The sequence below is a fragment of the Poecilia formosa genome, unplaced genomic scaffold (assembly GCF_000485575.1).
Source record: "Poecilia formosa unplaced genomic scaffold, Poecilia_formosa-5.1.2 Scaffold91, whole genome shotgun sequence".
NCBI classification, from domain to species: domain Eukaryota; kingdom Metazoa; phylum Chordata; class Actinopteri; order Cyprinodontiformes; family Poeciliidae; genus Poecilia; species Poecilia formosa.
Genome location: NW_006800030.1, coordinates 780,420 through 807,562, shown reverse-complemented (window position 1 = coordinate 807,562; position 27,143 = coordinate 780,420). Strand labels below are relative to the sequence as shown.

The 27,143-nt window shown below is 39.0% G+C and overlaps 1 protein-coding gene and 1 long non-coding RNA gene across 2 annotated transcripts in view; one reads left to right on the top strand and one right to left on the bottom strand.

The window, feature by feature from the left end:
• The window catches only part of olfml2a (olfactomedin-like 2A), a 27,014-nt gene extending 3,095 nt beyond the window's left edge, over nt 1–23,919 (top strand). Inside the window, exons 2-8 of the mRNA XM_007557747.2 lie at nt 7,252–7,515; nt 9,680–9,787; nt 9,864–10,040; nt 13,361–13,607; nt 17,534–17,827; nt 18,032–18,217; nt 20,816–23,919. Coding sequence (XP_007557809.1) covers nt 7,252–7,515; nt 9,680–9,787; nt 9,864–10,040; nt 13,361–13,607; nt 17,534–17,827; nt 18,032–18,217; nt 20,816–21,420 — 1,881 coding nt within the window. The 3' untranslated portion in view covers nt 21,421–23,919. The remainder of the gene's footprint in view (nt 1–7,251; nt 7,516–9,679; nt 9,788–9,863; nt 10,041–13,360; nt 13,608–17,533; nt 17,828–18,031; nt 18,218–20,815) is intronic.
• The window catches only part of LOC107836845 (uncharacterized), a 26,068-nt gene continuing 12,800 nt past the window's right edge, over nt 13,876–27,143 (bottom strand). Inside the window, exon 3 of the long non-coding RNA XR_001662814.1 lies at nt 13,876–14,553. This is a non-coding gene — a long non-coding RNA (uncharacterized LOC107836845). The remainder of the gene's footprint in view (nt 14,554–27,143) is intronic.

Below are 27,143 nucleotides of genomic sequence, written 5' to 3'. Positions count from 1 at the left end.
AGTTTGACACTCCTGAGTTAAAGTCTACTGGCCATGCTGCAGTTGGTAGCACTTCACTTGCAGCAAGAAGGCCCTGGGTTCAGTTCTCTACATGGAGTTTGCATGTTCTCCCTGTGCATATGTGTGTTCTCTCTGGGTACTCTGGCTTCCTCCTGCAGTCCAGAAAAAGAGACTGCTGGGTTGATTGAGTTCTCTAAATTCTCCTTATGTGTGGGTGTGTGCATGCCTGACTGTTTGTCCTGTCCTGTTGCCATGCAATGGACTGGTGACCTGTCCAGGGTGACCCCAAATCTCGCCCTTTGACCAGCACCGTTCGTGATCCCATTAGGGATTAAGCGTGGACGGATGGATGGATTTAAAGCAATTCTACAAGAAAACAAGTGTAAAAGCCCATCAGAAGCTTAACTTGTAAAGCGAACAGAACCCACATGCTAAAATTATGTAGCTAATGTATAACTTCAAGAAAATCTTAGAAAAATTAGCATTTACACTACACTGTAATCTATACTTTATTAGCTGAGTTCTTGCAGCAGCGCCCTCTCCTGGCTAATGCGAGACCTGCGTTGACCCAGTCCAAAGTGCAGGGAAACATGTACCTTTATCCCATTTGTTATTAAGATGGCTGCCACTGTATATCTCCATAAAACATAATAACATCCATGTGTGAACACACACAGTGTTTCAGTTCCCTCATGCTTACAATTTGTCTGTGATGCACATTCTTTTGGGTTTTGGTTGATGTTTGTGTCTTGAAGCTTAAACACTGTAAACCATTCTGACATCAACGGTATGATGAGAGGTTAAAGGTTAACATCTGTGATAGATTGATTATCTGTTATGGCTGCACATTTCCACTGAAGTGGTTTTCCTTATGACACCACTGTTTGTTTAACAAACACTGCTAAAACACCACATCTCATAATTTTGGTTTCCTGAAATTATGAGATGTGTTGGAGGTTTAAATGATTGAAAATGACTGAAATATAATGCAAAGAACATTTTTTGCTCATCCACCTTTTCATCACTTATGTACCATAATTATGGAAAATCGGTAATGAGCCCTGGATGACCTGCTCCATTAACTAGTTTGTCTGCATTACTTTAGGCAAGGATCTTCCCAATTTTAGGGTGTCGCACAGGTTGAAAGGAAGTTTATTCTGTCTGAAATCTAAATCTACATGTGCCAGCCAGACATAACTTCAAACTACCACTGTGTAGGTGTGGAGGCCAAAGGAATGTCCTTCAGAGCAAACAAATAGGTCAGGGCTGAGTTCCTACAATAGTCCGGTCTAAACACAAAAACCTCTAGCTTGTCTGAATTTAGAAAAAGAAATTTAAAAGTTGAATTGTATAAACCATGTCTTCATAAATACCCATCAGTGGTCTGAAGTCATAGCAGGTTTAGCAGAGTCTGTCCACAGTCACCAGCTTTTGTTTCATTTTATTGACTAGGCTGAGGATATTAAAACACAGTTTGTAGGAATAATAATACAAACACCAAGGCATGTCTAAATAAGCAGCATGCCTCCATTGCTTTGGTTAGGGTAGGGTTAGCCAACTGGGAAACATTTCAGTTTCTAGATGTTTACTTGTCAGAGCAAACATGTATCATTTTTATTTTTTCACTATTATCCCTACCTTGTCTGGTGTCTATTTCATCAACTTCCAATTTCAGGCGGTTAATTTGGAAAACCATAGCTGTCTTCATTTTGTTGCATTTGTTTTTCTTTTGTTTGTTTTTATGTTTTTCTGACCAATCTGTTAATAAGGTAAACTTTGCAAACTTTGCAAAATGTATGATCAAGTTCCTCTTTTCCACTGACAACATTTATTGATTGGAAAAAACACCTGACAAACTGAAGTTCTGTGGAGCTTTACCCAAACCACTTTATAGATATACACCAGTGGGACAGACAGAAACATACCAACTTTTGAGGAAACTAAAATATTCATGAGGTTGCTTGATGTGTTTATTTGATGGTTTAAATGAAATATTGTATTTCCACTTTAGGAGTGGATTATAACGTGTGTATCCGTAGCAGCGGAGAGCTGCACAGCTTTGTGCCAGATCTAATAAACATCTCTTTGAAGACATCATCTGGGGAAAAGGCATTGGCAGCATCAGCCATTCCTCTCATAATTGAGGTCACCAAACACACACTATTAATTAAGGAACTGTCCCTTTTTTTTGCTTATGATAGGATTATTACAGTGTGTGGATTTTATCAAGGAGTCATGCTGACTGATTTATATTTATCTCTGCATTGCATAAGATTTTCATGTTTTAAACAGACCCATAGTTTGGCTTAAAGGTTTTTGCCAAGCTCTTCAATGAGACTCAAGAGGATGGTTTGGTGTTTTATTGAACTGAAATTCTGCGGTGTTCATAGTAATCATTCTGTTAGCTGTAATAGAAAGATGACATATTGTAACATCTTCCATGAGTGGTAGAAAATTAACTGGTCAGACAAAGCTTCTGATTTTAGTTCCTGAACACAAGTCAACCTGAAAATGATGTGTTATTTGGAAATCGTCTGTTAATAACCAAAGTTATACATGTTGAGGCTTTATTCAATCAGCCTGATCAGCTGATCAGTCTTATTAACATTTTTCATTTTAGCTGTTTCACCTTTTCAACAAACTCATCCCTGCATTGTGACATCCGTCTCCTAGAGTCAAAGACACTGTTACAGGAGTTCACCTCAAAAACTCTGAACTGTCCCTTTAAGTTGAACCTTGACAAATCTTTAGGCCGCTTCATGTCAGAGCGAGGTCATTATGTTTTAGAGCCGTTCTGCACGGTGAAAGCTTCAGACTATCTGGAGACATAAACAGACTCAGCTGGAATGTAGATGTTTGCTTTCAAAAGCAATAAGAGCTTGATAAACTTTGTCTTTGGCTATTTAACAGCCTGGTGCTAATTCCAGTTGTTTAGTTTGGCTTTTTTTATTACCATGAGCATTAACACTTTTACTAAAGTGCTAGAGTTGAGGACTGGTTATTATGCACTTTAAGGCACTTTAAATTTGTTTCATCTGGATTTGATTTAGAACTGGCTTTTTTCTTTGTCATTATTGTGCAATCAAATTATTGCTCTATCGATGGACAGACAGATAGAGCAGATAGATAGACAGATCTCAGCAGGCCGAGAGACGACATCACAGGGTACGTGAACATGGCTGCTGATAGAACAGGCTGCATCTGACAGAAACTCCTGTCATGCAGTGTGTTTTGAACAATTCTGGGTTTCACCTTGTAGCTTGTCAGGGCGTGTTAGCTGTCAAACGTTTCTGTGGCTGATCTAATATGGCTCTCTGCAGCATGCAGGCTCTACCCCTCTCACTGTGCCGGTTGAGCTGTGTGCTTTTTGACCTAAAACTTGACTGCACTTTAGAGGTCAAAGCTCAAAGCATGCGTTAAATACTCTGCATCCTTAATTATTGAAAATCTTAACTGTTTTGCCCGTTCTCATGCTGGTAGGTCAGCTTGGCATGAGATTTGGGATAATTAGATACGCTTACTGGTACATGTGACTTGACAGAATGAGGAACTAGCTGGTCTGAAGGATCATTTTGATTCATTCTGATAACTTGCTGCTGTCTACGGGAAAATCCAACAATGTAAAGGCTGCAAAGTCAAACTTTCTGGAATATGAAAGCTGTGCAGTGTCTGAGCAGTGCAGCCAGCAGCATGAAGCCACAGTGTCACGCAGATTCACCTTATTTTCTTGTGGCTGTTGTGTTTGTCAACCTGCTGCTTTTTGCTCAACGTGGATCAGGATCTGCTTGGTCCTAACAGAGGGGTGAACACGCACTTCACCCTCTGCATCTTCCCCATCAGTTGGCCCACATTCCTGCACTAATGAGACCCCCCCACCCCACCACCTCTTTTATGACTCATGCCTCTGTTTTTACTAAGCCTGCAGCCTTTCTAACCAAAAAATCTTAAAAGTGCTTGGAAAAGGTTGAAAATCTGGCAGCTGGTCAGTTTTTAACCACCCTGACATTCCCACATCCGACAGCCTCACTGCCTCTCATTAGCTGTAATATGTGTCTTCTTGTCCTCGACTATAACAGTCTGTATTTACTTTCCACGATGGTGGGAGGATTGTCGTGCCATTAGCACTTTATGACATTCTTCCTGTTTGTCAGCTTCATATATCAGAAATGGACAATACTATAATTGTAGAGGCTCTAATGGAATCTGCTTTTTTCTCAGTTTAACAAAAGTTCTCCACAACGCCGTGTGAGCTGAATTCTCCAATAAAGGTTTCCTTTCAGTTTCCAAAACAACTAATCTTGTAGAGTTGGATGATATGGACTTAAAGTTTTATCATGATACTTTGTAGTACTATTGTGATAATAATAAAAGTGATGTTATTTTTTACTTTTTTTAAGATAACTGTATGCCTGTGGCTTCATTACACAGCAGCCCCTCCAACACAAACACTCATCTTGGAAAAGCATTCCCATTTGTAGTACGCTTCTTTAGGACAGCAGCCACATAAAGAAGCATAATTTGTGTCACTGAAATTGCATTCAATCATATTTTCTAATTATGAAGGTGCAGAAGTGTATTTATTGATACACCTTGATTGAACAACCTGTGGAGAAAAATGGTAAAAACCTCAACAATATGGATGGCTTACAGGGTTTAAAACCATCATTAGTTGGACTTTGTCATGACAATGAATCAAAATCTTTAGATATGAAACTTATCACAATAAATGATAAACAATATAACAAATAACCAAGCCTATCTTGTTTTGTAAATTTCCAGATGAAACTATCCAAAATATGACAGAATGCTAATTTCCCGCGTCTTAAGAAAGGTCGTTTATAAATTGTTTGCAGTTATCACATTAGGCTAAAATTTGATACATGCAATTTTTGGAATGTCCAATATATCTTCTTATGTTGTGTTTTATTAAGGAAGACAGTTGAAAGAACACAGCTCATTAATAAAAATGATCTGTGAGCTCATGGCACATGTGCATCTGTCCTGCAGTTGATCCGGGAGCATAAATCTCTCCGAGTGGGATGACCGTCTCAGCCAGCTTGGGTCCCATGAGCCGTTACTCTGCAGCCAAGTCTTCTCAGTCACACAGTAATTAACACCAGTAGGATCATTTCCAGTCAGATCAAATTTAGATTATCAAATGTTATGTTATACCCCTATTCTGGGCTGACCCGGCTCAGGAGGAAGGAGTACATGTAATCGCTGGGTTGATGGTTCGAACCCTTGCTCTGTTCATCTCAGTCTTTGTGTCCTTGGGCACTTCAGGACACTTCAGCCACCTTGCCTGCTGGGGACCAGAGGACCTGGTGGCAGCCTTGTTTCTGTCAGAATGCCCCAGGGCAGTTGTGGCTACAATCCAGTAGTTCACCACCATCCGTTTGTGAATGACTAAATGTAGTGTACATCACTTTGGAGCCCTCAGATTCTCATAATAGATCCTGTCACCACATGGTGACAGTTTCAACAAATATGTAAAAGAAAATTTTTGTAAAAGTTACAAACTGCAACTTTAATAAGTCAAAATAGAGATTCAAGACATTCACCATATTCTAGTGTTGCGTCCGCAACAGGATCACGACATCATGCCATTTCCTACTGTGTTAGAATCGGATGGTTTATCTTGAAATAATCCTGTGTTTAGATATTGTATTTCTGATAAAATAAAAAAAGAAAAAATGTTTTGATGCTGGGCTTATCAACTGGAAGCTCGATGACTCAAAACACATTGAAGTTGAAGCTGGAAGGGCTGTGAATCCATTCAGGTGGTTTTAGATCAGTTGGAGAATTTTTCAGCAGAACTATAACCAACTGTTACAACCCCACCCTAAAATAAATTCTGGCACTGGGCTTTAATATAAAAATAAAAAGTAATCCGAACAGTTGAGTAAAAAAAAAAAAGTATAATTTATTTTACAATCCTGATAAAACAACAACTACAGGAGACATAAAAAAAACATAGGGGAGCTTAATGTTTCAGGGTCTCCAAGGCCAAAATAATAAAACACCCCCTTATAACTATAAAATAAAACAACCACTTGCTAAAGAAGAACTAAAAGAAAATACAAAACCTAAACTCCCTTACTAACCAAAAACAGGAGAAAACAGGTTACAACAAAAATGGCAGAGAACCCCTACCAGCTTCCACCTCTGAACAAAAACACTTCTTGAACAATTGTTCACAAAGATGCTCACAGCAAGCTCAGTTCAAACACACAATCAGGTCCTACACAGGATCACAGATCAAACAAAACGAGGGGATCTGGCATCTCCAGCTTGCTGCTTATATAGGGCGGCTGACGAGCCCCAACACACTTCACCTGCAGCTATCAGGCAGAACTGAAACAGAAAAACACAGGGCTCTCAGAAAGAGAGCCCCTAGAGGTCAGTGACCGTAACACCAACCCAACATGAGCATTTTTTAGACTTTACAATAAATCTGTCTGGCTGAATTCTTGTGTGAGAGCGATCTTCACTTTATGTAAGGCGGTGTGCCTGACATAGGAAATGTGTGGAATGCCCTGTTCAGACTGCCATGCCTTGCCTCCTGTTTATTAGGTGAACCAAGGAGTCTGTCATCAACCATGGCAGGCAAACGCCAGCTGTTGAGGCGGCTGACTGAATTATGTATTTCTCAGAGGATTTCGTCTGAGTCACACCAGCTTACATTCAAAAGAGAGGAAGCATGAGTTTATTTTTCAGAATCACTTTCCTTCCTCTGTTTCAGATGACTGGAAAAGGCACCTCAGGTCTTCCTTGCAGGAAGGAACAGAACACTTTAATTTATACCCTCAGTAAACATAACTATTTAAACTGCGAGGAGACTTTTCCACACCATGATTAAATGGTGAAGATAAATAAAATCCAAACTGAGAGTTTGGATTTTCTGATCTCTCAAAATTGATTACTTTAATTTTGAGAGATCAGGGATTGGTTGATGCTTACATGTGAAGTTGATCTTTTCCACCAATGCAGTCTATCTCAGCAAAGATCTAAAATCAGCCACTGTCCTCTTCTGCTCTGCAGTGAGAGAGATTTGACTGACAGACCAGCCCACCAGGTCGTATCTGTACATTTGCAGATATTGTGTGACTCCTTAACAATAGTCACCCCACTGTTGCCAACTCAGCAACTGTATTGCCACATGTAGCAACATTTCACACAAAAAATGGTATTGGCAGGTTAGGCCCTATTAGGTTATTACCCTAACATAGAATGTTGCTTTGTGTCTTTCAGATCTTTGGGGACACTGAGCCTGTCAGGATGACATCAGAGGGCTCCGACTGCCGCTGTAAGTGCATCATGCGGCCTCTGAGTAAGGATGCCTGCCTGCGGCTGCGCAGCGGCAGCGTGCGCGTGGAGGACTTCTATACAGTGGAGACGGTCAGCTCGGGATCAGACTGTAAGTGCTCCTGCACGGCTCCGCCATCCTCACTCAACCCCTGTGAGAACGAGTGGAAGATGGAGAAGCTGAAGAAACAGGCCCCAGAGTTATTAAAGGTGAGGATGGTGGAGTCGGGCTGGGCAATGAATCAATAACAATACATATCACGGTAGACACATGATTCTCCTTAGTTCAGCATTCTCAGTTTGAACTCCTCCTTTGAGACACATAATCAATGTCCATAGATAATACATCTGATAAAATATTCAATATTCAAAATATTCAGTAATTTCATTGAACTCTGATCTGTGCAGCATTCCAGGAGTTGTAGGGAGAGGAAAGGTGCTGATAAAGCCACTCAACCTCTTACAGCCAGCTAAGCTAGCATCAATTAACTCACTCACTTGTTGGTTACGTAGCAACAGCCTATTGAGTAATGTGTGCAGCAGCAGTTTCAGGTTTCAGTATCTCAGATATTTAAAACAAAAAAACAATCAGTAATTTTCAATATCAACCAGTATGAAAGACTTATATCATGATACGTTTTTCAGTCAATCAACCAGTTTAGGTATCTGGACATGGTGAAGACAACTTGGAGGAGTTCAAACTGAGAATGCTGAACTAAGGAGAATCAAGTGACCATGAATGAAGGATGATTGCTTGTGTGAGATGGGCTCATCTGAGTATTTCAGAAGATCTACTGGGTTTACAAAGGATGTAAAGCAAAGAGGATCCAGAGAGCAGCACATGTGTGGACAAAATGCTTTGTTAAAGGGGCAGTATGGTGATATCCAGGCATATATTAACATAATCAAATGACTATGTTACCTTCAGTTGTTATAAAATGCTATGGATAGTAGCATATCTAACAACCTACTGGTGGGACATCACTTTTTGTCTACATTCTTTTGTTTTACTTTTAAAGCTTGAGAAGATGGAGATTGTTATTCCTTTATTTTTTAATAAAGGGTTGAAAATCTGCACTATTAAAAGAAAAACTAGTATCTAGAGGAAGATAGTCAAAGTCCATTAATTACTTGTTGGACACAGAGCAATAATGTCTCTACACACAGAGGAATGTTAATGTGTTGTCTTGCATCACTTTGTTTCACTATCAACAGGTTATCCATCCAAGGTCAGGGGAAAGTATTTGCTGGAACACAAAACAAGGAAGGATAGAGTTGGGAAAAGTATAGAAAAAGCAAAGAAATCAGTTATTATAGGATGCTTGTTGAATGCAAATAAAATCCTACAAATGAGAAAATATCAAGATTTAATCTGGAGACCACTATGGTGATGCCTTCTTACCCATTTCTTCTGTTTTTACTTTTAATTACATTAAAATCTTTTAGAAAGGTGTCAAGTTTGGCTATGAATAATTATAATATTTTTTTAAGGAAATTCTTAATAAACAAGTAATTTAGATTAAAAGAAACACTGAGTCGAAATAATAAACTCATAACCCGCCTGATGAGAGGCTAGGTTTTATAATAACGGATAATTATTATAAAACCTATGCATAAATCCAGCACTGGCGTTAACACAAACAACTTCTCTCAAATATGAAACTTTTATTAATGGAAAAATTAAACTTTATAGTTAAAACATTTTATTCAATAAACTCACATTGAATAAACATTTAGGAAAATATACAATTATGAAGCTAAAACTACTAGAAGTAAAAACAGAAAAACATAGAACCAATAAAATGATGTCAATGTTCAGTATGAATTATGAATATCCAGATTTAGTTCTGGGGTATTTTGATGTATGTTAATTAGTTTCAACTAATTCAGCTTTGTGTCTTCTTCACACAGCAAACCAGAAAATCCTGCAGGGTATAAAACATGAAATCCCCAGAATGATCTATGGTAATATTACAGTTCTGTATGGCTATGCACTGTTAAAGTCCAAGGATTCTATTGAAAGGTTTCATCAGTGAAGCTAAGTGGAACTTGTTCTGATCAGTGAAAAAAGAGTAAAAAGAGAAGAAATGTGGAAGGTGGGAGATCATTTTTACAGAACTGGAAGGAATGTGATTGTGTCCTGCTGCCACTGATAGAATTCTTTCAGACATGAAATGAAATTAAGACAAATGGACAGTCAACAAGCATCAACACAGAAAAACCATCTTCAGCTCTTCCGCTTCAGGTTTTCTCAGTGCATTAATATGAATTTAGGCAGAAAATGAAGACTTCCAGGCACATAGAGCTGCCAGGCCTGGGTTTAGCTGATGGTGGATGACGGACGGCCTTCTGTTTTTCTGGTTTGAATGTGCAGCTCCAGTCGATGGTGGACCTCCTGGAGGGAACCCTGTACAGTATGGATCTACTGAAGGTCCACTCCTATATCAACAAGGTGGTCTCTCAGATGAACACCCTGGAAGAGGTTGGGAACTTGACACACTCACACACAGTGCAGCATTATATTGCTGCATGTCCATTTACTCCCTGCTGTCTTACAGACCATCAAAACAAACCTTACACGAGAGAATGAATATGTACGGGACAGCATGACGAGCCTGACCAACCAGTTTAAAAAATATGAGAACTACTCCAACATCATGATGAGCATCAAGAAGGAGATCTCCTCGCTCAGCCTGCAGCTGCTGCAAAAGGACGCGTCTGAGAGCAAAGCACAGGTTGGTAACACAGGAAGTAGACGGAATGTGTCTAAATATTAGGTGATAATGCAAAAACAGTAATGTGTCCATTATCAGTTCTGACACTTGGACACATTTGTTAGTGCAGACGTTCTCCCAAATTCCACTTGTTCTGTTTTTATTATTCTGAATTCCGTTGTTTCAGTTTTAGTCAAATCTATTAACTCCAAAAAGCACAGAAGTATGGTGTGAATGAAAACATTATAACAAGTCAATAGCCAGAGGTACACATTTATTTTGTTTTCTTTTTCACAAACACAAAACACTGAACATTGGCTTTACAAGGAGTCAAGAAGTATTTCCCCTCATTTTTTATGACCTCAAACTTTATGAGCTAAACTAAAAATCTCATTTTGAAGATGAAAGAAAATCTCCCTTTAAAAATGCTTTAGAATTGAACTGAACACAAAAAAAAGCAAACTAAAACGTAAAAGCTTGTGCTCACTTCCATAGCAATCAGGATTTGGGAGATGGAGAAATAATCACCTCCAACTTTCACTTCCACTCATTTATTTAAATGTTCAACAGTTGGCAGACGTGACAGGCTGAAATTAGTTTCTTCTCTTCTGTGTTTCTTAATAATTGTGATATTGTTGCACCTCCAGTCAACCTTGTGCTAACGAAATGTACAGAGAAGTTTACTTGTATTTCATAAAACTTTCTGGCCCGGAACCCTGCTCTAAGCTTTGAGTTATGATTTTATTTTTTTGGGAAGAGTTTTTGTCCATGGCTGACCAGTTCATTCCATCTGTGTGGAGAGGAGAGGAGACCCCGGCCTAACCAAGTAACAGCAACAGATATTACCGGATGTCCTTCACTTCTCACTGATATCAGCAAATTCTGTGAAATTCCACATTTTATCGTGGATTCTATTTTGTTTATTAAATTCCACATGTTTTCCACACCACTGAAATCTAAGGGCCCTCGCAGAGTAAAAACACAAGCTTCAGATTGCTTTGTAAAATCCATTTCAGTCATCAGACATTTAGTTAATTTACATCATTTTTTGACATTAAAGTCCTTTAACACATTCCAGAAATCTGGGATAAAGTCAGTTTTGTTGTTTTCAGACATGTGATAGAACCGTACCCTAAACCTAGAGTTGGTACTAGTAGTTCCCCTGAGACGAGTGAAGCTTTAGGAGCCGTTGATGGTCATCAGAACCCAGTGAGTGCGTTCTGATGGGTCACTGTGAGCTTTATTTTTAATAAAACATGGCTGAAGGTAGCTTTTTCTAAACTCAGTATCAACTTCTCAGAGCTCTGAGACATCTGGGTTTGTTGTTGGGAGGATCAATAAGAAATAGACACCATATGCTCCACTTAGGACCACTTAGGACTAACAACATAAAATGGAACAATTGTGCAGTGCTGCAAACTTTAATTAATTTACAAGGAAGCTGATAAAAACTAACATTTGGACTAGTTGGTAAGTTGTTTTTCCTGAAACACCATACCAGAATAGTGATGCACCGCTGAAAGGATCAGAATAAATTTTGTCTGATTTCAAATGATCTCTAAGAACTGCAAACAACATCTATGTCAGTTCTTTTTATAGGAGTATAGGTGATGTCACACTGTGTGAATGAGAGAGTAGAGACTGTAAAACACAGTTTTAATCATTTATTTTAAATAAAGGCAAAATTACATAAAAGATATTTAAAATAAATACATTATCTCACAATAGCAAATGGCAAAGTTGCAGTCAGATTCAATGAACTAGAATCATATGGAAAAAGTTCATTTATTTAAAAAACTCAGATTAATTTCACACACACTTTTCAAGCCTTTTTTATGTAAATCATGATGTTTTTTGCATGCAGCTGAAAACATGACATTAAAGATTACAATATTACATCACACCAATTAAAAAACATTTTTAATACAGAAATATGAGTTCAATGAAAAGTAATCAGCACTAATATATTATTAATGGCTGTGATACACTTAGGTTGTGCTGGAACAACCAGATATTTACATTTACGGTACCAAAAGCACTTCATAACTCTTACTGTGATATTAAAGTGCACTGCAAAAAACAAAAGTCTCTAATTAACTGTAAAATACCGCTAGCTATGGTTACCAAAATGTTCCCATATAAATATGTTAAAATCCATATTTATACAATAAAATTTATACAATAAAAAGCTGCCAGAATTTTACTGAAAATTACAGATGTTTTTTTTTTTTCTTTTTCTTTCTTTCTTACTTTTTTTACAGTGTGGATATATCATACTTTTAAATCCTTCTTTTTAACATGTAAATCATTATTATTTGGAGCTTGTCGTTTTGCTGTGTCCCTCGTTTCAGAAGAGAGAAAAGTGACTGAGGTTGCTGAATCTGTGCTCCAAAAACTGATGTGGGTACATCCCTGAGAAAAATCTAAATTAACCATTTTGAAGAGGCTCTGATGTAAGGACTCTTATGCATTAACACAAACCAGAATCAAACATTTTGACTTGTCTACTTGCAATTTCGATATATCTGAACTTGGACTACAAAATGGCTGTGAGGAAAAAAAACGGCGGCTTCACAAACCCGATTAGCTGGAAGTCGTGACGTTGTTTAGCAGTTCCGCAGCAAATGTGATTACATCATACCCAAGAAAATAGGGAATCTCTATTTATAGGGAATAGAGAAAAATGAACTGACTGAAAAATATAGTCCAAAAAGAATATAAAGATATCCAGCACCTGGAGAGAATATGAATGTAAAAGCTCCTAGACTCTCAAAGTATTCAAAATAGTGGATTTTGCATGATATGTTCCCTTGAAAACACACAGTGAGCTTTTTATTTTAGGTCAGTTTATATTTCTAATTAATTTAATTTGGTAAAAGCCAGAATAACGAGATGCAGTGATTTATGCTACAGAAGCCCCAAACAAGTACTGAGTTCATACAAATAAGTTTGAGATTTATGTTTAAAATCAGGGCCGTCACTGTTAACGCAGTAACAGATGCTATTAAGCTCAAAATGTAACGAGTAATAATGTAATTTTCTAAGACAAAGATCGCTGGGTTTTCATTCTCTGCAAGCCATAATCATGAAATTAATATTCATTTTTGACTTTGTGTATAAATAACCTATGTGAGTTCACTTTTCTAAATGCATGACAAAAAATATACATTTTCAAATATTCACATTTTTTTAGCTTTACCTGTAATAGTTTACATCATGAACAAAGACTTTTTATTATATTTTTATAGAAGTTAGCCCAGACCTTAAAAATACACCACAAATCAAACCATTCCATAAGAAGCACTTAAGCCTCTGTTGCCAAACCTATGATGTCTTCACAGGACACTCATGATGAGAAAGTCAAGCCTCCAGGAAAGGTAGCAAACAAAAAGACCCCTGCTGCCAAAACGCCCCCAAAGGCACCCAAAGAAAAACCAGTCAAGCCCAAGAAAGAGGTCATAAAGCCTGGGAAACCGGCTAAGCCTGACCCGACTCCAAAAACGAAGGTGGGTGGCCAGCAGCCTGGCGTGGTGAGGAGCATCACATACTACAAGGCCTCCAAGACCAACCAAGATGACCAAAGAGGAGGTACGAGTTTTAAGCTTGATCTAAGCAAACTGTGTACTCTCCAGTCAACATTCATGATGAGCAAGTCAATGTGAGGTAAATATGTTTAGCCATCTGCAGTGAGTGTGGTCTGGGTCTGATCCACACTCATTAGTCTCTGAGCCCACATGACTCTGAATCAGAGAGCACCAGGCAAGTAGGGTCAGTATTTACTGGGACAGTAGGAGTGTTCCCAGAACAATCTTTAAATAACTGCAGGATAAGGCTCTCATTGTTTCGTTCATTTTCTAAAATTTGAAGCGAAAGGAATGATTATAGAAAACGACACTGTGCAGCTCTTTATCTGCTCTGGCCTTGGGGTTTCTATTAGCAGGAAATCAAAGCTTTTCTACATCAGCAGTAGAGATGGAAGCCATAGAGGACAGTCTGAATGCAGAGCTGCCATGTTCATGACAAGCCTCAGCTCTGCTCCCCTCAGTGAGGCAGAAGGACCCTCACATCTAAGAGAAACCGTTTCCTGAATCCTCTACAGGACTGAAGAGGGGTGATTAGGGCTGCTGCGTTTTCACAGCATAGAGCTGTCAGAAGCTATGTTCTGCCATGTATGTGAATCTGACAGAGCCCAACCACCCTTGTCAAACATCTGCACCTGTTGCTTCTGCTGAAGCAGGATGCAGTGACCCTTAAATCAGCTAGAAAAGGCAGTTACAAATCTAGACTTTCATCACATATAGTCAGGGGCAAAAATCCCATTTCAAATACGGGGGCAGAGGGTGACACCTTTTTAAATGGAAGGAGAAAGGTCACTCTCCTGTGTCCCTGTCTGCCTATATATAATAGGGCTGTCAATATTAACGCATCAATGCATGTAGTTATTCTGAAGATGTTAAAGTGTTAACATTACATAATATAGATTAATCAAAAGCCTCTCTCCTGTGGATGGTTGTGTAGTTCACACTGTTATCGGCTCGACAGACAGTGAGCGACGAACGACACAGTTCTCTGTGACTGCAGACAGAAACAAAGTTGAACATTTTTAACTTTTTATTTATTTGCTTTTTAATTATGGCGGTCGCTCAGCTGGATGAGGACAAGCGACTGTCGCCTCATCGCACAACGTCTATAGGAAATGAATGGAGAGGGACGTTTCTAAACTAACATTTAAAACAAAATTACTTCCTTAAACCTTCATAAATATAAAAACATGAAAAACTGAGGAGTGTCTATAGCCAAATATCATCTTGTTCTAGAAAATTCTCTCTTCATTTTTAATGTCTATCAGCACAGTACAAACATGTCAGACTGCAGCTTCTTATTAAATCCAAAAAAATTAATGCTACAGAAAGAAACGAATAGAAAACCCAGATCAATAATTTTGACCCGGCCCGATTTTTGGGTCGGGTTCAGGTCGGGCTTGGGCAACAAATCTAAACTCTGATCTCCATTCAACTCACTGAGAAACTATCTATTGGCTGGACCTGTGTTGAATTAGGCCAGTCATTTTAAATGGGGTACCAAATTATAAAATCACTTACTTTATGGAAAAACAGGGAAAATTGTCATTTTGTAGAACTCAGTATTCACTTTGAAGTTTTTTTTTGTAAAATGGCTAATTTTATTGATCCCAATTGATTTTTAAAATAAATAAAAGGGTAAAACATTCACGGGATGAATATCTTTTTTATAAGCACTGTATATGTTGACCTGATATAATGCAGGCCTGACATATCACATCCCAAAAGTCGTTCTGTGACAGTACAGAAATCTGTTTTAAACAAAAGAGACCAAAATGAAAAACCTTTATTTCTTTTCTGTTTAGTGACTCTCTTTTGAAGTGGGTGTTCTAACAGCACATCATGTGGTTTCAGAGACAATATTACTGCATTATCTTCAATATGTTTATAATAAATACAATACTTCATTCTACTTTTATAATTCAGTATTGTCATGCAACTAGAATGTTGGACATGTGGTACAAATCGTGCAAAAAATGACTCAATTATAAATGCTTACTGTACCTTATTATAATATCAAGCTTCATTTAAGAGTGTTTGATCTGTTCTAACGCAGCATGTTTTTTATGTCCCTTGTGTGGCTTTATTGAACACAGATATCTGTCCCATCAATCAACAATTAAATGATGTTATCTGTTATATAACCTCAAAGCATTCTGCTGCTGAGGACACTTTGCTTTCTCTGTGCAACACGTCCAAGTGAATCGGTGACCGTCAGACCTCGATACAGTTTAAACAGATCAGGTTTAACTAGAGCCATAAAACATGTTTATTTCTGCTGTGGCCCTGCTGCCTCTGATCTCTGGAACAATCCAAACCTATATGAAGGACCTGCTGATACCAAGAAAGCTTAATTGCTTGAAATCTTTCCAGGAGAAGCAGCTTCTTCTCGCTGTCCTCAGGTCCATGTGGTGTCAGCATGCGTGTCAGGAAGACTTTCCTCACACATCTGTCGGCCAGCTTGGAATGCAACAGTTTCAGGACCAGTGGAAGGTTGCCCTACCATCAGACTGTCAACTTTTTAGCAGGAGAAATAGCAATTGAGACCGGAGTTGACTGATAGAACATTTCAACAGTTCTTACTTGAGAATTTCTCAGTTCTTAAAAGCTTTTAGTAAAATTAATCTTAAACCTCAGTCGACATTTAAACAGTCAAAGGCTTTTTTCTATTTTATTTCCACTCTTACAGTTTTTTTTGTTTCCAACCAAATTTTGTTGCCCTTTTTGCTTGGTGAGAGTTGCTTTTTAATGTTGACAAATAGTAATAATGCTGTATTTTTAATCTGATATCTTCATGTCAAGCTTCAGTTGTTTCCCATCTGGCTGTTCTGTTCCACATCTCCTGCTCTTCACCTCAACAAGCCAAGTACAAGTCTCTTTTTTTCATTTTTCTTTTGCCATTCTGACCTGGGATTTATCCAACTACTTACTGACCACTGCTTTGTTTTGAGGTATTTTATGTTTTGCATATGAACATTTCCAAATGCGTGCAGTGGAAAGATCCACCACTTCATAGATGGTTGCTGTATCTAAAAGGTTGGTCCTCGATTTCTTGCTTTAGGAAAAACTCCATATATCAAATATCTTCCTGTGGTGCAGCGGCCCTTAGAAGCAGATACTTTTCAGTTGCACACTTGGTAACAGAAATCGACTGACAGGCTTTTTAAGAATGGTGCCGATACTGATAATGTTGACATCAGTCAAACCAATCCCCAGCATGTGTGGACGATTCTTTCTGGCCAATTCTTGAAGCTGATATTTATTTTTCTTACTCCATTTATATAATAAAAATGACACAATGACAACAAATGTTAAAAGCCTCAATTTAAACAAAAAGGAAACACTTAACAAAACAAGGAAAACATACTAACAATGGATAACAAACAACATAGAACATTTAACGCCACTGTTCCACTGCTCACAGGGAGACTAAGACTTTCAAAGATACAGCTAAATCAGAGAGCTAAATATGTATTAAAATGTTAAAACTTACTCTGGTTGTTGTCAGCACTCAGTCTTACAACATTGTCAGCAGTTCTCTGCCTGGATGGAGAAGCATTGTATGAGGTCATGTGACCTCAAGGCATAGCTGCTGCACTAATGAACTGAAAAACAAATGCACGCACCGGCCGATGTCAACACAAGAAATGAACACAAATATTGACACAAAATATTGGCCGGCTGATGTATCAGTCAACCTCTGCCTAGAGGGAATAAATATGCTTACAAGTACACTCATAAATGTTAACATTTTTATTTTGCACATTTTTGATAATAAAGCAAAAACCTCTGTTGCCACAGTGACCTTGATACTTTGGTCCTAATGGCTCAATGAGAAGAAGAAAGCAGTGTTTATCCATTCTAACAGCAGTCATCCGCCAGGCATTGTCTCTCTTATTCTGATTCCCCTTATCGTCTGCTCCTTCACCTCAGACCACTCTGTGAAAACACACCCGGTCCATCACCTAACAGAAAATGAGCCTGAGGATGGAGGGACTGAAACTATCCTAGAGCCTGTTGAGGGAACTGTGGCTGAGACCTTTGACCCCACTACAGCTTCCATTGATACCACTACCACCACCACCGCCACTACTACCACCACCACCACAATGTCCACCACCTCAGAGCCCACTACTACCACACCCCGGTCTGAAAGACCAGCTCCTACTATTGTGCTGGTACTGGACAACTCCAACAACAACAGTCGGCCCAGCCTCCACAGAGAAGGTATGTGTTGAACTCTGTCCTGTGATAAGATCAGTATTTTGCTGCATGCTGTCACGACAGTGAGGCCGCCCAACTGAGCAGCAGAACATCGTGCAGTCCTGAGCTGCCAAGACATGTAGAAGCATGGAATCAATTTAAGCTCCTGTTAATGCGAATCATTCTTTCCCAGACATGCAGGTTGAATTTTCTGCTTGTTACTTCCAGGGAAGATCCTCAACTGTGAAGGAACTCTGGCATCCATTGAGCAACCGGAGAAACAACACAGCTATGGGCGCAATGAGGGAGCCTGGATGAAGGATCCTTTGGCTAAGGACTCCAAGATCTACGTGACTAATTATTACTATGGCAACAACCTGGTGGAGTTCCGTAACCTGGACAACTTCAAACAAGGTACACACCATTCTGGTGTTTTTGAGAAAATGAATAGTTATCCTCTACAAAATATAGTTCAGCCCTGTGTTTGGACTTGAAGCTTTGTTTCAGTTTTATTCCAGACATTTGAGCTTGTGGAAAGATTAAAGTTTAGGTATTTCAGTAGCTGATGTCGCTATGTTCTATCAATTCATTTCAATAGCTATGTATTTGTAAGATAGTTATTTTTGCACAACTTACCCAAAGACTGAACAAGTGGACTGTGATCCACAATTTTGTTGACCAATCAGGAAAGCATAACATGCATAAATGACTACTCTTTATGTATGTTACCCTGGTAACACTGGTAATATACAGTGACATGGAAGATGAAAAATCCCAAACAGATTTCTGGTGTTTTTGCATATTTTGTCATGCAACAAGACTGAAGGTCTTTTAAAGAATGGCCAGTTTAAGATAATTTCAAAGTATTTTATCTAGATTTAACCACCAGGGCATTGCAAAATCTTTTTTAAAGAGTCTTTCAGTGGTGGACTTGTTGGTGTGCTTTGGAGCAATGTCCAGCTGCATAACTCAGGTCAAGAATAGATGGACGTACGTTGTCCTTCAGTATCTTCTGGTACAGAGTAGAATTCATGGTCCATCAGTGACAACCAGCTTTGCCATTTCAAGACATGGAACAGGACCAAGAACATCACATTACATCCACCATGTTTGATTGCTGACATGGAGATCTTTTTCATCAAGTTCTTAGTGCCAGACCTAATGGGAGACACACATTCCAAACACTTTTGTCTTTACCTTCCACACAGTATTTTTCCAAAGGTTTAGAAAAAGCATGTAGTATTTGCTCTAATTTCTGTTTGACTTAATAAAAATTTGAACAGACACCGATATGCAACATGATGAGTACACAGATGAGAAAGCTTACCCTTCCTATGTCTGAATGAACTGCAGAGTTTCTGGGAGCGTGGAGAAGATCTGCACATGTTGGACTTGACTTGTTGATTTAGATATGTTTAGACATTGGGTTTACTAAATGCACTTACATGTGAGGCATCCTGTGGTGTGGTGAGCTCACAGCTGTGTGCGGATGACTAGGTATCTCTGTGAGTAGCGGTGCTTCCTGCTGTTCCTTGACATGTGCTTTGGCCTTTCTTTTTGAACTAAATCCAGCAGAAGAGGATTAAGAGAGCCAGTTGGCCTCAGGGGCAGGGCCAGAGAGAGTGGGGTTAAGAGTGGGGGTGGAGGGGTTCTGCTGCACATTGTTTTTGTTCTTCACAGGCTTCAGTTTATCTACATCGGACTTCCTGAGATTGGAGGGTTAGAATGGGAAATAGGATGTGATTAGAAAGTGACACCTATAGTACAAAGTGTGTTAGTTCAGGGGGGAAATCCTGCATAAACAGGATCACTGTTATGCTAAGCCTGTGCACATACAGTCTGGTACTGTGAAAAAAAAATCAGCTTAGCAAGGGAAGCTTCATGTTTGCAACTCACAGTAAGTAAAGCATAATGCATCTCTTATCCAGTATCGCCTGTGTGGCTGTTATTTCCTTTGTAGTAATGAACAACTGACTAAACTGTCTGTTTTATTGCATGACTGGTTTTAGACCTGTAGAAATTGTATTTCATGTTATTGTTCTCAGTTTCCATGGCTGAGATCAAGACCTCTCTATGTTTTGCAAAACACACTTTTTTTCACTGATTCAGATGTTAACAACTTTCAACACTTTGCAAATATATTATGGGGTTAAATTGTCTTCGAACTTTGATCCACCATAAATAGGCCTGATTTGTTCAGATTCAGTCAAACAGAGAGAATAAATTCACAGTCAGATTGTATTTTTTTTGGCAGATGCAACTCCCTACAGAAAGTGTTAGAAGCCAAGCAACAGCCATAAAGAATGGGTTTTAATTTGATGGCTCCGTTTATGGGAGCTAGCATGGATACAATAACAACTCTATCAACATCTCTGTCTTCTGTCTTTTATCTAAACTGAACATAAATGTGTTAACTTGTTGGGGCACATCAGTGCCTTTACCTGTAGAGACCCTTTATGTCCAGAAGCAGAACCAGAGGGGGAGGCCTCTTTTCTCAATAAGCCATCAGAATTTATGATGTAGCTGCAGATGTTAAATGAACTTTAGAGCAGTTTGGTTAGAGTTAATAAAGTATCTGTGAAGATCTTTACTTGCCACCTGTTTGAAGATAGTCTTTTTATTTGATTTAAGTGGGCATGTGCAGATGTTTGACTGGTAGTGTGTGTTTTTGTTGGCAGATAAGACTTTTGGATCAAGTATTCATAGCTGAGCGCGGGCCATGCAGCCTCAGGAGATGCATTACGATCAGGGAGGGAGCATGCCTGGGGCTGGGAAGATGACTAAAGAGCGGATAAGAAATATTCTCTGAAAAGGCCAAAGTACACCCTGGTTTTTCTTGGATCACAGAATCCCAGTCATGGGATAACATAAACATTGACATTATTGGTTGTCACACAGGCAGATTGCATCGGTGATGATACGATGTTAAAGCAGAATGTGTTCATTGGCAAATGAGGCTTGAGTGTTGTAATGAATGAGTAAAACCTAATCCTGTCCTGTCATTTGTTCTAGGGCGTTGGAGTAATCTTTACAAACTGCCCTACAACTGGATCGGGACTGGCCATGTGGTTTATAACGGAGCTTTCTACTACAACAGGGCTTTCACTAAGAACATCATTAAGTATGATCTGAGGATGCGATACATGGCAGCGTGGACTCTGCTGCACGACGTTGTCTACGAGGACACCAACCGCTGGAAGTGGAGGGGGCACTCGGATATCGACTTTGCAGTTGATGAAAGTGGCCTGTGGGTAATCTACCCATCTCTGGACTATGACTACAACCAGCAAGAGTTGATTGTGATCAGTAAACTGGATCCCGGAGACCTGTCCCTGAAAAAGGAAACGACCTACCGAACAGGCCTCAAGCGGAACTCTTATGGAAACTGCTTCATCATCTGCGGTGTCCTGTACGCTGTCGATGTGTACAACCAGAAAGAAGCTGAGGTGAACTATGCCTATGACACCCACACAAATACGGAGGCAATCCCACGTTTGCCATTCACCAATGAGTACTCCTTCACCACCCAGATCGACTACAACCCAAAGGATAAGCTTCTGTATGCATGGGACAATGGCAATCAGGTTACATATCAGGTGAACTTCATTGAGGAATGAGCACAGGTAATTTGTGTCCAGGCTTGCCAGGATGGCAACCAGTTAGAGGATTCTCAGTATGTATCTGTACGAACTTATGTAGAACCTATCATTCGACGTAAATCTGTTTTTTGGGCCTCAGTTAGGTTTTACAGCCTTCCCTCGTATCTTCTAAAGCATGTTGTTATACAGTTTTCCAATTCTTATTTTTTTTTTTTGCACAGCTTTGGATAATAAATAATAATAACAAACTGAAAACAATATTATTTTCCTGGTTTACTACCAATCAGCTGACTACTGAATACAACTTGGGGCAGAAAATATCCTTCTTAGAATATATTTGATTAATTTTTCTATTTTGTTGTCCAAAAAATCCTAAAACAAGACAAAACAAAAACATATATGATCCAAAGCTGGTGTAGTTAGTATATTGGACGCCTGTCACTCTAGTAAATTTTGCTGGATGATAAATTGCCCCAGAAATTATTGAGATAAACAATAACATTGTGGTTTTGAGACCATTTTTAACTATGTAATGATAATGGCATAATAATGTAAGTTCACCCTTGCATTATTGAGGATGAACTAAATGCAAAATTTCAAGGAAATTTTGTTCTTTACAAAAGAATCTCACAACAACCAAAATCTATAAATAAAAAAAGGAAATAAACTCTACAATAAAAACTCAAAACCTTAAATAAATTAGATTATTGAGTCTCTAAAAAAAATTCCCTTCAAGAAATATGAATCATCAGAATAATCAGAAGCAATCAATTTCATGTTGCCTCATAAAAGTGATTGATTAATTGCTTATTGTGACAGGCTCAGCAGCTACCACCATTCTGTGGTCACTTTTACTGTCTTCCTGGGGAGCAAAGTGGAGCCGAAGTCAAAGTCCTTGTTTGGGTGCACAAACTTTATGAAAAAAAGCCGATTCTGATTCTAGCTGAACGTTCATTTTTTATCAAAAAGAATGAACAAAAAAATGTTGCTTCATTGGTGTTTCTTTTTTCACATTATGCATTAAAATGAAATGTAATCATTTGGTGTTGAGGAAATGAACCAAAAAGGCAGAGCCTTTTCATTTACCGTGTTTTTCAGTTTCCACCACATACTTTCCGTTTGTTTGAAATCCAGACTACTGCTGGACAGGTCACTGAGCTGATCTGCCTAAGAAAAGTTTGAATGCTCTTTGCTTGGTGTAAAGATGCATTATTATTCTGACAAACCGCAGACTTAGAGGATTCTGTCTGGAGATGGCAGACAGTGATTTGTGGAAATCACCACTGTATCGATGATCCAGTTCAACAACATTTTTTACTCTGAATCTCTGCATTGGAAACAGCCATACAACCATCAGTCAGATGGCACCAGGAGCAGAAGAGGAATATTAACAGTGACTGTTGGGAACTAAACAAAAACTGTATTGATTTGCCTTTTATTTAACTTCTTCTTCATGTGTTCAACCCATCACATAATCATCCTCTCAGGCCACAACTGCTTTTTTGGCAAAAAAAAAACTGACTCAAGTGACTCCAGGAAACTGGATCAGTTTAAACAACTGGAGTCCATAAATGGGACTGAGTTGACCACCCCAAAGTGTTATGCTAAGTTTACAGATAATGAAATTACGTATTAATAAGCAGCTACCTCTGAACGTTAGGAAAATAACGCTCAGTAAAACAACTCATTAAGCAACCACCAAGAGTACTGATTCCATATTTTTTATTAAAGGTTGTATTTGTCATTTACCTAAGATATCAGACTTTCCAATGGCAGTTCAGATGCATTCTGGAGTGTTTCTCTTTTAATAATTCTTGAATTTATTTTTTTCTCTCTTTTTGGCATTTAACTCGGCTGGTGATATTACTTCAGCCTGTTCGATCAGACGGGCTTATGAGAAAGATTTCCAGAGCTTAAGTATCAGTCATGTCATCATTTTCCCATCCTGTGACCAAACATTTGTTCAGGAATATGCTCTATTATTATCCATGCATCCTGTTTCTTCACCAGAGAAATGTCGAGGAGTGTGCTGATTAATACGAATGGAAAAAAAAAATTACACTTTACTTTTATATTTGTTCACAATTTGATTTGATGATGTAATGAATCTGTTATTGTTTCTTCATAAAAAGATCAAGTTTTTACCATGCCAATAACCTTTTCATAGCCACTTTATATATTGTAAATGAGCATTTAAATGTTTGCACTTCAAACTGGGATCATCATGTTCTAACACAAGTGCAATTAGCCATATTATTTTGTTTCAGATTTACAGGTTTTACCACCCATGATGTAACGCTTACACAAATCTAGAATGTTTTTTTGGGGAGGGGGTTTCCTGCAACAATGATTCATAAGCATAATGTTTTTTTTTTTTTTTTTAAAAAAGCTTATTACTGAAGCTCATGTCAGAATCAATAAAGTCATTTGTTTAAGTCTACACATAGAAACAGAAACATAATATTGTGTTGAAACAAGTTGAGCATGTGCTTGTGCCATGAAATAAAATGTTCACTCTGAAGTCCTGTTGTGAGCTTTGTGCATAAATCCACCGTGACCAATAAATGCCACAGGATAACACAGCCTCACCCTCCTTGTTTCAAAGGGAGGACGACAAGTTAGTCAAACTTTCCAATTTAGGGATAACAGAGGTTTCTGGGGTTCTGTTTGGTTTAAAGTAAAAGTAACAGTGTTGCTTGATCTTAGTTCAGTTATACAAAACATACATAACATTGGTCATAATAATGCATTATTATGACCTGAGTCATAATAACAGAGCCATTATCGTATGTATTTTGGATAGATTTCAAAATGTCGTACTTAGGCTCCAAGACATGCAACTCTGGAGGAAGACAGAAATTAACCATGAGGTGAATTGTGGGTGTGGTGTTTTAAAACATGTGGTTTCTCATTTGACACCAAGAAAAAAAAAAAAAAAAAAGCCTTGTTTCTCTGTGTTGTCCTGAATACCAGCAACGGGCCGGTTCAGTTCAGTAATGATGTAAGGCTTGGCCATGCTAAGGTCTGATGAGCGCACCGCTGACGGTGCGGCCAATCATGAACTTTGTCATGAAATGTTGGCATGTTGTTGCGATGGAACAATCACGTTCTCACCCACTGTGTTGATGAGTGCTGACAATTCACACGACCTGTGCCGCTTAAGCCCCAGAAGCCTGGGGTCAGCACAAAGCCTTGACCTCGTTCGCATCAGCAGGGCCTTCTGCTCATCAGCAGCACATATAGTACGCATCACGCCCTATCATGTCCTCCCAGAGGTCCGGATGTGAAGCCTTTGTCTCCGTGGGACATTCCTGGAACTGGATTACTCAGTCACATCTAAGAGTGAATCTGTTTAAAGGTGGAGTAACTTTTCTAAGAAACAAAAAAAAAAAAACACACAAAGCACTTTTTCACATATTTGTTAAAACTGCCACCATGTAGTGACAGAATGTTATGAAACAGATAATCTGTGAAAAGATCAATCTACACCTCTTCCCTGAGCTACCACTGCCATCTGCAGAAATCCACCAGTCCCGGTCAAAAACAACCAATCAGAGCCAGGGGGAGGGGCTTAGTGGTGTCAGTCAACCCTGTGTACACGCCACTCACATCCTCCTCCTTTCTCTCTGCTACACTACAGCTGGTTCACCTCAGCATAGTCTGCCACAAATGCTATGGCTTGTTAGCATAGCATAGTTTGAGGCACATTGCATATCATAGAGGGTTAAAATGTTGTGGCCACTTTCCAACTAGCAGTTAGCTTTAGGCCAACTAGTCTGGATTGTTTAAATTAATATTTATTTATTGCAAAACAAAGTTTTGCTTGGCACTGAAGATCAGTTCTCCACCAGACAGCATCAGGGCTCGGGGCAGAGCAGCAACCAGCACTGCTTGGCTGATCTGCAAGGAGACTCTGACGTTCTGATGGAGCATGACGTATTCTGAAGTGGAGCATGAGGCAACCAGCATCTTCCGCCAGAAAAGTATTTCCAAATACCCATTTCCTTTATAAAGGCAGAACTATAGCTTGGATAATAAGTCCCTCATTTTTCAAACCTGTGAAATTGTCTGTGTCGTTTTGTGAAATTTGTCACCTTCTTTCAATTACTGCTCCCAGCACACATGGCATAAGAAACTAAAAACAGGAAAGCAAACATGGCCACACAATGTCAGAGGAATGCACACCATCTCACCACTCCTCTTAATAAATATTATCTTGCGTGTTGGAAATTTTTTTAGTTTTTTTTCCTGTCTCTTCCATACTTCTGGTCGCTGATCCGTTCGCACATGCAGTCCAGTCCAGCTTTCTCCTTCAGACAATAAGACCATTAAGATAACAGTTGGTTTTACTTCTGCTGGTAAATGTAGAAATTGAAGTACTAGTTTGGATCTCGATTTTATAATCTGAAGGCATGAAGGGAAGGCTGCTTAGTGGCTCTTTAACTCTATGAGAGCTTTGGTCTTCCTGATCCTGACAGAACAAGTTTCACTCACAGGACAATGAAAACTGTGAATGCAAATGGAGCCAGGAACAGTTGAAGTGCAGAGCAGAGCAGAATGAAGAAGGCTTCAGTGTGGCTTTAATTAAGGGTTATTTCCTGTGGCAGCCAGGAAATGTTGCTGTTAGGCAGAACATTGGAGCAGAACAAGAACATCAAACCTTTATCTGGATGTGCATGCAAATGTCTGCTTGATCAGCCTTCTGTCTCTCCCTTAAGCTTTGTGAAATCTCATGTGTAAAATAAGGCCTGAAGGTTTAATCCTCAATAAAACTCCAATTAAAAGGGCCTTTGTTTGGGCTTGTCCAGAGAAACCTGCAGACACTGAATAATGAAGCTTGTTCTCTAAAAGGGGGCTTTCCTGCATAAAGTCCAGGGAAGTGTCCAAAGAGGACCCTGAAGAAGACCATTGTGTGGGATACAATGGTGGCTTTCAGAGAGGAGCGAGGCGGAGTGGCCGTGTCAGGACCTCACATCAATATTTTGGAGCAGAGGTGGAGATAAATATCTTCCAAACCACCCACAAGTTTTTGCCTTGTTGCTGAGCCAACAGACTGCAGGGCATAAACAAAACTCAACAAAGATTATTTATGGACATGAAATTATTTTTTCACATGAGCCTCGAGTCAGCTTGACAATTGCCAAGCCATATCAAATATGGATGGGAGGAGACTGTGGATGAAAATATAGCAGGTAAATAGGGAGCTTGCCAGGGCTTTTCTAAAATAGATTCAAGTTGGGTTAAAATCCCCATGTGTTAACAATGGTAACAGGAAATACATCTGTCAACAATAAGATCAAATCAAGCTGCACAACATCTGGACCTTATCTGAAATGATTCATCTCATCCATGCATTAAAGCAAGCTAAGCATCTGCATCAGTTCACTTTGCTACACAGCCTGGACATGGTTCTGACCCGGGTCAGGGTTCTTCACAGGGTTCTTCAGCCTTCCTTTGCCAACAGATTTAAGTTGAGGTGAGTTTAAAGCTGCAGTATGTAACTTTTATAAAAACATATGTTTTTTTTTACATATTTGTTGAAACTGTCACTATGTTGTGGCAGTATATTATGAGACAAGTAATCTGTGAAAAAAATGGAGCTCCACTGCCTTCTCCCAGTGTTCCCAGTGCTAACAAGACATAACCAATTAGAGCCAGGAGGCGGGGCTTAGCGCTGTCAGTCTTGGCCATGTGCAGGGTTCCCTCCTCCCACTTTGCATGATTTTGTAAATTATAATTTA